The sequence below is a fragment of the Scomber scombrus genome, chromosome 13 (assembly GCF_963691925.1).
Source record: "Scomber scombrus chromosome 13, fScoSco1.1, whole genome shotgun sequence".
Lineage (NCBI taxonomy): Eukaryota > Metazoa > Chordata > Actinopteri > Scombriformes > Scombridae > Scomber > Scomber scombrus.
In genome coordinates, this window is record NC_084982.1 from 20,517,774 (window position 1) to 20,529,801 (window position 12,028).

Consider the following 12,028-nt stretch of genomic DNA (forward strand, 5'->3'; position numbering starts at 1 on the left):
TTCTTTCATGGTGCAGTCGGTTGAAACATTGTGTTATTCTAGTTAGGGTACAGAGAAGGGGTTTATTTCATGGGGAATATTAGTAGTTATATTTGAAATCTAGCAGCCCCGTTCTGCCATCCTGAATCTCGCAGCGGTCTCATCGGATCTTGTGGTCACAGAAGCGGCACACCCTGATCCAGAAAAGCATCCTTCTTGGTCAAATCAAATTTCTAATTGTTGTTGTCAATATATACGTTGCAACATGATTCAGTGTTCCTAAATAGGATATATGCCCTACCTTTGCATGATTTCAAAAATGCAATTAGTATTCGCCAGCCAAAGTTAATGATTTAACCTGGATGAATACTAGGAATAGGTCATGAGTTTAAAGTAGTCATAAAAACCATAAAAAATCCAATAGTTTATATGACTATCATCTTTACTTAAAACATGTATTTTCCCCTGTTTTTAAAAAGTGCGTGGCATATTCCATTCAGCTCTTTTCTGCACCGTGCTGTGAGATGGGATAGATGCTACGCTACAAACAGGACAGGAGAAACATGCAAGGAGTGCTACAGCCGTCAAAAAGTTCTTTATGGAACTTGTTCAAAAAAAATGAAGCAAGTGAGGTGCAGTCTGAAGCTACGTTATGAGTCTACAGCAACTTTGCACAGTCATATAAAAGCAAAGCACCCAGCAGAAGGTAGGGGGCTCATCCACAGATCAACAATCGATGGTTAGCTTTGTCAGCAGGCGAAGTAAGTTTGATGGTAGACGTGCAGAGCAAACAACAGCAATCGTTTTAAAGATGATCGCTAAAGACACGCTTAACATCAGCTTTGTTGAAGGCGAGGGTTTTCAAAGTTTGATGGCATTTGTAGAGCACAAGTTTACAGTCGCATCGACAGAATCCATTACCACAGAACTGCAGTGTGTATATGTGCGTGCATGCGTCAGATGGAGGGAGGTGTGAGGGGGATCTTCCAATAATGGTCAAATGGTTCCCAGTGAATAATATTGAATGGTATTTTTTCTTGAGATGCCCATCCCTAATGCATTATTAATTTCCTAGAGAGAAAGCGTGTTATTCTGTTAATCAGAGAGACTCAACTGTATCTTCCTAAGTTCATTAATTTTAATTTGTCGTTGGCTGTCTGACTCCTCGCAGTTAACTCTTCATTCCAAGAAGCTCACATTTAATCAAGCTTTCATCTCGGGATATAAACTGCAGGCTGCATCTCTCACTGCTGTCACTGCTGAGACTGTTTCTGCCACTCTCAGTTCATACCCACAGATTGTGAAACACATTTGTCAATCTTGATAAGAGATTTGTGTTGTATCTGTGTCAGACGGCGTAAGGATATTGTTTTGTCAGGATACCATGGGAGCGTTAATGTTTTCGCTTTGATTTTTATTTTTTATTTTTTGAGATGGCAAAGCTGATTGTCCTTTTACTGTGTCTGCCTGGGGCCCACTGAGCTCAACATCCCCCCCGGTGAACCACGCATATGAAACGTTTGTCTTAACTTGATGGCTGATGGAGGCCATGCCTTCACTTAGCCTCACTGGACCCAGACACTGAGCTGTTCTAAAACATTGAAAATCTGCTCTGTGGCCGCTCTTTTTTCCTGCTCTGTGGCCACTTTTCCTTTCACACATTATTAATGGGTCACTTCCACAAAGCACTTGTGTGGGAAACATTTAGATATGAGCATTAAGTGGCACGGTGACAGATGGATTGTTGTGGTGCTCTAATTCCTCTTTGTCATGAGGGGAATATTTCATGGGGTAAAGAGAAAGCGCAGCCTATTTTCACTTCCAAATATGATCATCATTCATTTCAGCCACACATTTTATTAACTGTTATTTTATGGCGCCTTATGTTTGTGCAATGGCGCATTTACATCTCCCGTGCTGACTCGCATGTTGTTTAGTCCTGAGTATATAAAATCCCACAGTATCTGTATTCTTTATTCTTTATTCTTTAGCAGTTTGCACAGTAACTGTAGCAGCCAAAAAAATATTATTCATCTTGACATATTGATGGCATCTAAGCTCTGTAAAAGCAGTTTGCAAGCAAATGTAGTCAGGTCTTCTCTGATCTCTTCCCAACGGTGTATGTGCCTTTGTTCTGCAGCCCAGTCTGTGCGCACTCGGAGAATCCTGCAGGAGGCTCATGAGGAGGGCCGGCCTTGTCCCAGTCACCTCACCCAGACCAAGCCATGTCCCATAAGGCCTTGCTACATGTGGTTGTTCACTGAGTGGTCCTCCTGCACTGTGGAGGTACGACCTGCTTTCTGAACTCTACCCGTGGTGAACGATTTACAGCTTGAGGGTAAAGGAGATTTTTCATTACACATTTCTACCCCCAGGTGATGTCATCATGTCTTTAGTAAGGGTGTCCCCTTGCACCTTGGCAAGAAGACTGAAAATGTAACAATTTGTCCCGAAGTGTTCAACAGTTATTGTTTTTTTTACATTTATTTGTATCTGTCTCTTTTCTTTTCTGACATTAATTATCACTTTTCTAGCAGCATGGCTTCAGGGATGTCAGTCTGCTGTTGCATCACTTTGGTCCAGACTGAAATATCTCAACAACTATTCAATGAACTACTAAATTACTATGAATGAATGATGAATCCTACTGATGTTGGTGAACCCCTCACTTTTCCTCTAGCACCACCATGAAGTTGACATTTATGGTTCAAAGTGAAATATCTAGGATAACTATTACATGGATTGCAATTAAGATATTTAACATTGCTAGAGGATAAATTCTAATGACTTTTCCTCTTGTGTCACCAGCAGGTCAAAACTTTCACTTATGCAATATATTTTAACACCTCCTTGAAGGATTGGCTCCTCTAGCACTACCTTGACCTTTCAGTTCTGTACTGAAATATCTTGACCACTATTGGATGGATTGCTGTGAATTCTGGTACACAGTCTTATGGTCCCCAGAGGATGAATTTTAATAATTTTGATCATCACACTTTTCATCTAGCAACATTATCAGGTCAAATTTTCATTTGTAATACTTTTGTTTATCCAAATACCAGCAAAACTCATCACATTCCTATCAGTCTCAGCTGTGTTCAGTGATAATTAGCAAATGTTTGATTCTAACATGCTAAACCAACATGGTGAACATGGTAAACATTACACATTCGAAACATCAATATCCTAGCTTGTCATTGGAGCACATTAGCATGCTCATATTTGATTAAGCCTCAGAGAGTCACTCTTTTGGCTGTAGGCTCCTAGTATTGTTCACATACATTATATTCACAGTATACATCCAACTCAATGCAGTTACAGTCTCTTTCATCTCCTTCTTTTGAGTCACTTTTCTTTTAGGTCAGTATTTTTTTAGTATTATTGATGACTTTCCCCTTACCTAAATTATAGTGAGGTAACATCTGCATTTGAATCTTTAACACTTTCACGTTTGCGTGTACTTGTGCAGGATGCAGAGTGTGGTGAGGGGCTTCGGAGAAGGGACCTGTCATGTGTCGTCCACTGGGGTGACTGGCCTGAGTCTCCTCCACAACCAGTAGAGGATGAGCTTTGTGGAGACAAACTGAGACAGCAGATTCAACAAGAGATGGAGCAGCCCTGCTTCGTTCCTTGTCTAGGTAAAGATGCATGCAAATTTACTACATTGACATATTGAGTATTTGGATGTATTGACATATCTCCACAAAATTACACAAGATAGTATAGAGTGTGTATGTATACATGAAATATATATACTTTTTGTAATATAGAACATATTAAGAAATATTTATTTAAATAATCAAAACTACATGATTGCATGAATTATTCATAAATGTAGTCATTCTTGACTCATTATACCAATAATTACATTCCTGGGTCATTTATTTCATAATCAATAATCTTGTTTTGAGCACAAACTAATTTGCTGGAATCTGTCCTTTTCCTAACAAGTTGACATTTTGAGCTGTTATAAATGCTGCTAAGTCAATAAAAGTTATAGATCAACTAATGACCCTTTTAACTCTACGTTATCTGATTTGGCCCGTCAAAACACAACCAGGGAAAAAAATAAACCATCCATTTCGACAAAAAGAAGTTAAAGTTTTTTGTTTATACAGGACCTGAGAGTATCAACCCTCACTGTTGCATTCATAGGGTGAATATACGTAGTGCCACACACAGTGCACACACACACACACACACCTGAAGGCAGTACTGAGTAACTTAAAGAGAGACAGCTTGTACAATTGATTACTACACGAGTCAACAGTATTGATTCTTTACACTACATTATGTTTGACCAAGAAATAAATAAAGCATGAAAAATCATGATGTGCTAACTGGAATAATTTGTCGATCACACCACTGAGAGCAATCACTCTGCGTATCACAGCCACTCAAAGAACAGCTATGGGAATTCTGCATGGGGACTGTTTGTGTGTCAGCACAAAGGCAATGATTGTGGAACAACATCACAATGAAAGAGCAGCTTTGATTAAATGTGCTGTTCATGGCAAAAACAGTAAATGATAAAAACACGAGATAGCAAAATGAAATAATGTTTTAGGTTTACTAAGTTTGTATCAAAATAATATATAAAAGCTAAATTATGGCTTTACAAATTGGCAACACAGTATCAGAACACAGAGGTGCGGTATAGTGGTTTGTGATAGAAGCATTGACGTTATCTAACTATAAGCCACTTAAAAGGTGGATTTACTTAAAGATAATGAGATAAATGAGTTGTCTCTCTAGAAGCCAAATTAACTACTAATATCACAAACTTCTTAACAGTTTAACATAACTTTATTTGAAATCTGGAAAGTTTAAGTTCACCAATAAGATCCATCAGCCAAACAAACAAATCGAATTGACTTTGAGCTCCTGGACAGAAATCTTGTAAATTGCTCACTTAACCAGCCAGTAACAATTAGCCTAAAGTAAAACTGGTTATTGATTAATGATTATTGTATTTCTGCGGCATTAAAGCTTTATATGTTATTCATCAAAACTGCATTAAAAATGAAAGGAAGGGAAAGCTGCCAACAATTTGTGAAACGTTAAGAGCGCAATGTTCATTTAGATTATAGTTTTACTATTTACAACATCTCAAAGTGGGCATAACATACAGTACTTAGTTTACGTCAATATATTTTAAAATATGCCAGAGTAATTTATAACATTTCTCTGTCATTATATGCATGTCTTCTTGCTTTATCCAATTTTATCTTTAATCTTTTAATTTCGCATCTCATATTGTAACATACGTTGTAGCTACCTAACAGTTAGTTTATGTCACTTTTCTTACATGATATCAGTAAAATATTAGAAACTGTCAGTCTCTGTCATTTCAAGAGGCTCTCCAAATGACAGGTAAGAGATTTATTTGGCAGGCAGCTGTCTATCAAAAGTGTTGATGTGCTAAAGCTGCACAGTGTGGGCAGAATATCCATTACACAGCAACATCAGGATCATCACACCCAGCTCGGAAATGTGGATCAGTGGAAACAGGAGATTATAAACACACTGGGCAGCATTGCAGCGTTATTGGCCATTACCTCCAGAAGTTGTTTGATGAATTTCAACATTGATGAATAATGGCCTCTATTGCATTCATTTCATTAACATTTCTGTAATACAGGTTATTACTGTTTTATGAGTAACTGTCAAGGAGAAATTGAATTAGTAGTGAATCTCTCTTATTTTAATGAGTTTCACTTTTTCAGCGTCACTACACTTTGATCCTCCACCAATCTGCATCAAGTAAGATCACTGTCAGACAGAGAATTTGCCTGTAAAATACCAGTCAATTATTGCTAATTAAAACAAGTGTAAATCACCCACAGATTACACACACAACTTGAGTGAAAGGCCCTGCATGTGAATGTGCTTATAGTAAGTCTATCCAACAGTGTTACTGCATTCAACACATGAAAGGATAATAATAAAGGTGCACCAGTGCCTGTAGCTGGAGCTGGGCCAAAAAAAGGTGCAACTCAGCACTGTGTGTGAAGTTTACATTAATAGTAGAGATGACTTGAAAATTAATTTACTATTACTTTACTTTTCCTTTATGTGTCTGTTCTTTGAGTCTCCAATTAATTTGATGAAGAACAATGTAATGTAAATTCAGGCTTGACGAAGGGCATCTACCTTACTGATGAATTTAGTATTCCATAATATACAACCATATAAAGCTAAATATAATGTAAGCTCTTAGACATTTTAAAATGTCACGTATTGAAATCAAACTGTCACACAGTGCTTCAAATTAATGATTTTGATGGAACATTTTGAAAAGCGTAAAATAAAGAGGGGGGTTTAATTGTATCTGTGCACAATGAAATGGTCAACCTTGTCCCTAAAAAAAACACCATGGCAACAAGAAGCCAGCAGATCATGGTTGACTGACAGTCCATGATGCAGACTGGGGATTTTTTTTTCTTCTTTTTATATATATCCCTTTGTGAATCCCAGTGTGAATGTAGCTGACAGCTACGACCTCCTCTTGTCACATTCAAGCTTTCTTCACTGAAAATCTATAATAAAGCTTTATTGTCCTTAGGGACACTTAGTTGACGTGCAGGCCAGCTACATAAGCTGTATAGAGTATATTTGACTTTATATATATTTTTAATCATTTTGTGATAGAAAACCGATCATTATCATCTAGAGGAAGGACTATATTGTTCTTCTTTATTGTGACTCCTAAGAAGCAAGGCTGTTGTAAGCTTTGCCTGTGAAGAGACACCATCTTGCAGTGCGTGCTTTTGCTCATCTGTCTCTCGCTCTCCTCTGATCCTCCTTGATTCATCACTCAACTTGCCTTTACTGTGAGCCTTGGCTTGGGATCAGGAGTGTTTGATGGCCAAAGCAGATGTGTGTGTTCGTGTGTCTGTTGATGTGAAAGTGGCAGGCACAGTGTAGGGGCCAGGGGAGTGGTTGTCAACATGAATGTGATGTATATAGTGTGTGTGTGTGTGTGTGTATGTGTGTTTCTGTTTGCTGTACACTGCTGCTTTTGCCACAGCATGTCTCCACAGCCAAAGCAGCATGAGAGAAGAGCTGATAGAGTGGATCCGTATAAAGATGAAAGATAATGAGATGCGTCAATCCACAGACATTCACTAATGGGCGTTCAGGGCAGAGAATCAGAGGCTTGTTCTGGCTGAGGAGCTGTGCCAGTGGGTGATATGATCACTGCAAGATGGACCTATCAAATATTACAAAGGGTATTCATGTTTGACCTTCAAGGAGGCAAGGGTTGACATGTTACTTGCAGAGTTACAGAATACATACACAGAAAGTAGCTTTTACTCGCTGAAAATGTTTCCCAAATGAATTTTTCTTCTCCTATGACACGCTTCAATATTGGGTGTTGCCTTTACAGCTGCTGTCAGAGTTGTAGCTTGTATTGTATAATGTATAGCTCTGGTTGGTCTATTACTTCTGAATACCCACTGGGCTGCCTGAGTAATTTGTTTGTGCATTTTGTACATTATCAGCTGCAGATGTGTGCTGAAGTTGTTTTCGATCTCTTTTAAATGTTCCAGGAGCTAGCAGGGGAGCCAATAAAATTATCCCTGAAATATTGTTGGCAAGCTATATATATATATATATATATATATATATATATATATATAAACCCTACTAAAGTTTATGAAAAAAACTCTGAGAGAGGTATTGGCTAAGTCGATTTTGTGTTTTTTCTTTTTTCTTTTTGTTGCCAGGAGACTGCCATTTGACTGAGTGGTCGTCTTGGAGCTCTTGCCAGCTGACCTGTCTGGAGGGGCGGAGCTTTGAGACCACTGGCCGCCAATCCCGCTCCAGAGCCGTGATCATTCAAGTCATGGAGAACCAGGGCAGCTGCCCACAACAAGCCTTTGAGACCCAGCCCTGTAAAGGTACTGAGGAAACCACATATATAAATGAAACCTTTGTTTACAGCTGCAACAATCAACATTTTTATATGAACAATGGATCAATTGACTACTTGTACGTGGAGGGGCTCACTCAAAGTTTAAACCTTTACAGCATTTTTTACAACTTTATTGTCACTGCATCATTCCCAACAACAGCAGGCAACTGCTTTAAGTGAAAAAAAAACAACAATTATAAGCAACCTGACCAACACCAAACATCAAAGTTTGTGAAAAGCTGGTGAATGTGATGGATAAGAGCTACTAGCTTCACTCAAGATAAATAGCATCTAAAAAAGACAGCTAAATGGAGATTTAACATTACGCACACCTAGCTGGCAAGAAACACAATGCTAAATGAATGCTAATGGAGCTTTGTGTCTGCTGGCTGTGTAAATAAGCAATTGTATGCTAATACATTCGCCATAACAACTATGTGAATATCAAGTATCTGGAGGGTCGTAATTTGTCTTAAGAGCAGTTTAATACCTCCTTGTGGCGTCTCTTGGGATTTTGAGATATTTAAGAAGAAAAGTCTCCATATCGTTGATGGATCAGTAATGTGGAAATTGTCTTCTGATAAGTCCAATTAATCGAAAATCTACTGAGGCCCACAGAGAGATTTTTATTTCATCCTGTTGTCCTGAAACCACATTTGTTTATTAGTATTTATCAGGCCACTACTACCTTGGAAAGCCGTGATAGAGTAATGTTTGACTCATCAGATCACACACCCTCACAGTTCATCATGTTATGTATTGAAGGCTTCTTTGGGGTTTTACTATAAAGGGAGGTAAAAGGTTAAAAGTGACAGTCCAGCTTTAAATGTCAGTTTTGTGATTTTAATGGCAACGTTATCATTAAAACGGTGTCACAGAAGCCATAATTAAAAGGTCAGTGTTTGAACCATTGAAAGGTCATAACTGCGACACCACTATCTGATTTTGATGAAAGACTGAGGTGGATGCACCTGATTACCGTCTGGCCCAAGGGAGATTGATATATTTCACAGGTGTTATGCATGAATGTATTTATTCTGTCCTTTTAAAAAAAAATCTGCATTGCAGTTGTAATGTTTAAAGACTCCTCCCATCATCTTTGTGTTAATCTATTTGATTGTGTGGGCTGAATACAGAGTTTATGTTTGACTGTATGTTATCATACATTTCTTTTTATTAACTTGTTTCATTGTTTCATGAAATAATTGTACACTTTTTTTGATTGCTGTAATTACATGGCTTTATTTACCAAATCAGCCACCAACTATTTCTTGCCTGCTCCTTTATTTTCATTAATTAGTCTTTAAAACATGAAAAATGGCAATTGTAAGGCACTTGGCATGTAATTTAATACTGCACACCTGTAACCTAATTTGTAATTTTGAAGTGAAGTCCTTTCCGCTGATGTTTCTTCTGTTTGTCATCTTGATACAAAGAAGTGGCTGGATTTTCATTTATACAATGTTCGAATACTCCCACAGCTGCTTCCAGGAAAACAAGAGCATTCCTTTTAAGAAATGGGTGTCTTAAGTGCATTTCCAGCTAGTTCCTGCCATCTTATTTCCTACAAAATGCCATTGTCTGGTAGCATACTACTTTATCACACACTGAAAAATGTGCTCTTATCCTTTCTCTACATCCATAATATGCCTTGCCTTATAGTCTAAAGTAGTATAGCAGCAGAAGAAGAGGTAGTTAATGTCTATGGAAGCCTAACAATAGGGCTTGATGCCCAACACAAACTACTAATGAGCATCATCTGCCTATCTGCCAATTGCTACAGGAGGAAAATGCCACACTTACCAGTGGAGGACAGGAGGATGGAGCAACAATGAGAGAGCAGTGTGGTGTCAGCGCTCAGATGGTGTCAATGTCACAGGTGAATCATTGCTGGACACTTTCTGGCCACCCAAGACGGGTTCTGCAGAGGCAACTCATGGAGGCACACACAGACACACATGTATATAAATAGGAATATCTACGTATATCTAGCCTTAAGCAGACTGCAGCTGTGAATGTCCCAGTTCAGTTTTTGTTTTTGTTCCCTCAAACAGCAAAACCCTGCATGGTGTCTAATGTTTCATTCTGGATCATATGGATGAAGTGAGTGATCAAGTGAGAGAGGTGGATACAAAATCAGAAGTGATGACTTTAGCTGTTGTTCATCTCTGTATACAATAATATTGGGGCTATGCTCTACAATAGATATGATCTGCTACTAACGACTCCAAAATAAAATCAGGTTCAAAATTGTTCAGGAGGGCCTGCACTTGCCATGTCTCACACGTTCACACATACATGCAGCTACACTCACACACGCAAAGAACAGCGCACATAGAAAGAATAATTTTAGTATTGTGTTCTAGTTGAATTTAACACCTTATTTGATCTGCTCATTCTCAGTGCAGCCTTCATTGATTTCTCCTCTCCCTCTTAACATAAGTAATCAATAAGCCAGAATCTGAGCTGGGAGGCTTTCAATCCATATAAATATAATCATGCATTTGTATTTGTGGGAAGTAAAGCAGGCGTAGAGAAATAGAACAAAGGTAATAGTGCTGCAAGAGTGAAAGCTTGAGGCGAGCTTGATGTGCTGTAAATAGTAGGTGAATGTGATCTTATCGCTGTAAGGAAGTGTTTCTGGCAAATATGAGGCCAGAAGAAATAATCTCCCTCTGCAGAGAAGCCAAGTGCCCAAGGCATTACTCTTTGATATTTTGACATGCAATTTTCCATGTTGGAATTAAAATGTTCGCAGATTGATCAGGGACCCTGATAGGCAACTGAGCCCATTAATCAGGTGTGACAGTACATTAATTTAGTGATCAATGGGGTAAAGGAACAGAAATAAGAACCTGTGTCTTTCTCCAGGGGGCTGTTTCCCACAGAAAAGGCCGACCACGGTGAGACACTGCCATCCTCCATGCACCAAACCCTTCTCACACTGCACACCGGTAAGATAATTGCACTTTGATCAGGCAGCTGTGATCTCTGTAATTCTGTGTGTTTTTTGCTGTTTCCTGCTGCTCCAACATAGTAGGAGGGGAGTTAAATAGATTTTGACATATGACATTTTTAATTATCAAGAACAAGCCATTAAAGGATAATCACATTAATACCAATGAATGTGGGTGTTAGGGACTACACCTAGATAAAGGGGGGAAACAGCATAAAAGCAGCAATGAAAAAGACACACCTAAGCTTGAAGTTTTACTGCCCCTTAGAGTACCCTTCATGTAACTGCAAACATTCAAAACAATGGAGCACTGATGCTTTTAAAAATATTGTACTTGTTTTTTATTTGATTTAACAGCATATTAGATGCTTCATGCTGATGAAATGTCTTAAAAATGAATCAAAAGTTTAGCACACACTGCTGTGAAGTGGTGTATTGCATTTGGTTTCATCGTGTCTGTTTGTAGCCTAGCTGTGACACATTCCCATTGTGTACATTTTCCAATCTTAAAAAGTGTCGATGTGATCTACCTCCTGAGGAGCACAGTTACATGTTTCAGGGTTGGGATAAATGAGCCAGTATAAATAGCAGAAATTCTTTTGAAAGGTTACAACTGAACAGAGTAAAACAAAGTCGCCCCTATACATCGCTGTTTCGACAGCAGTGTTTTGTAGCAATGGGAAAGTAACGATCACAAGTAGTTTTGTGTCGATTGTAAATGATCCCCCCCAACCCCCTCCCTCCCTTTCTCCCATATCCCCCCATGCAGAGTGGAGTGTGTGGGTGTGAGAGGGGTTACACTGAAGTAATGACCATGCATGGCTTCTTGGACTACTGCACCAGAACCCCAGGGGTGGACAACAATAAGAAAGCTGATGTGAAAACCAACTCTGGAAGATTAAAGCCTGGGCCATCTCAAGCCCAGGATCTCTTCAGCGAGTGGACCTTACGACCTGTTGGCCCAGGTACTGAAATGGAAATTATCTTTACATCTCAACCAGCATGCCTGAGATCATTCCTGCCTTTGAACTAGGATCACTAAGCCAGGGGTGGAATTCATTCTAGGTCAATGTATTTACTGGGCTCATCATTATGTGGTGTGAAAAAAAACCTCAATGGATCATAAAACGTTAAAAAATTCTAGTAGCCCCTTTGTGGTGTGTTTGAATTAAAGC

General features: G+C 38.8%; 1 protein-coding gene across 1 annotated transcript in view; it reads left to right on the top strand.

The window, feature by feature from the left end:
- Window positions 1-12,028, top strand: part of thsd7ba (thrombospondin, type I, domain containing 7Ba) — a 141,517-nt gene that overhangs the window by 128,900 nt on the left and 589 nt on the right. Inside the window, exons 21-26 of the mRNA XM_062431751.1 lie at window positions 2,120-2,265; window positions 3,449-3,617; window positions 7,710-7,883; window positions 9,681-9,776; window positions 10,769-10,851; window positions 11,623-11,818. Coding sequence (XP_062287735.1) covers window positions 2,120-2,265; window positions 3,449-3,617; window positions 7,710-7,883; window positions 9,681-9,776; window positions 10,769-10,851; window positions 11,623-11,818 — 864 coding nt within the window. The remainder of the gene's footprint in view (window positions 1-2,119; window positions 2,266-3,448; window positions 3,618-7,709; window positions 7,884-9,680; window positions 9,777-10,768; window positions 10,852-11,622; window positions 11,819-12,028) is intronic.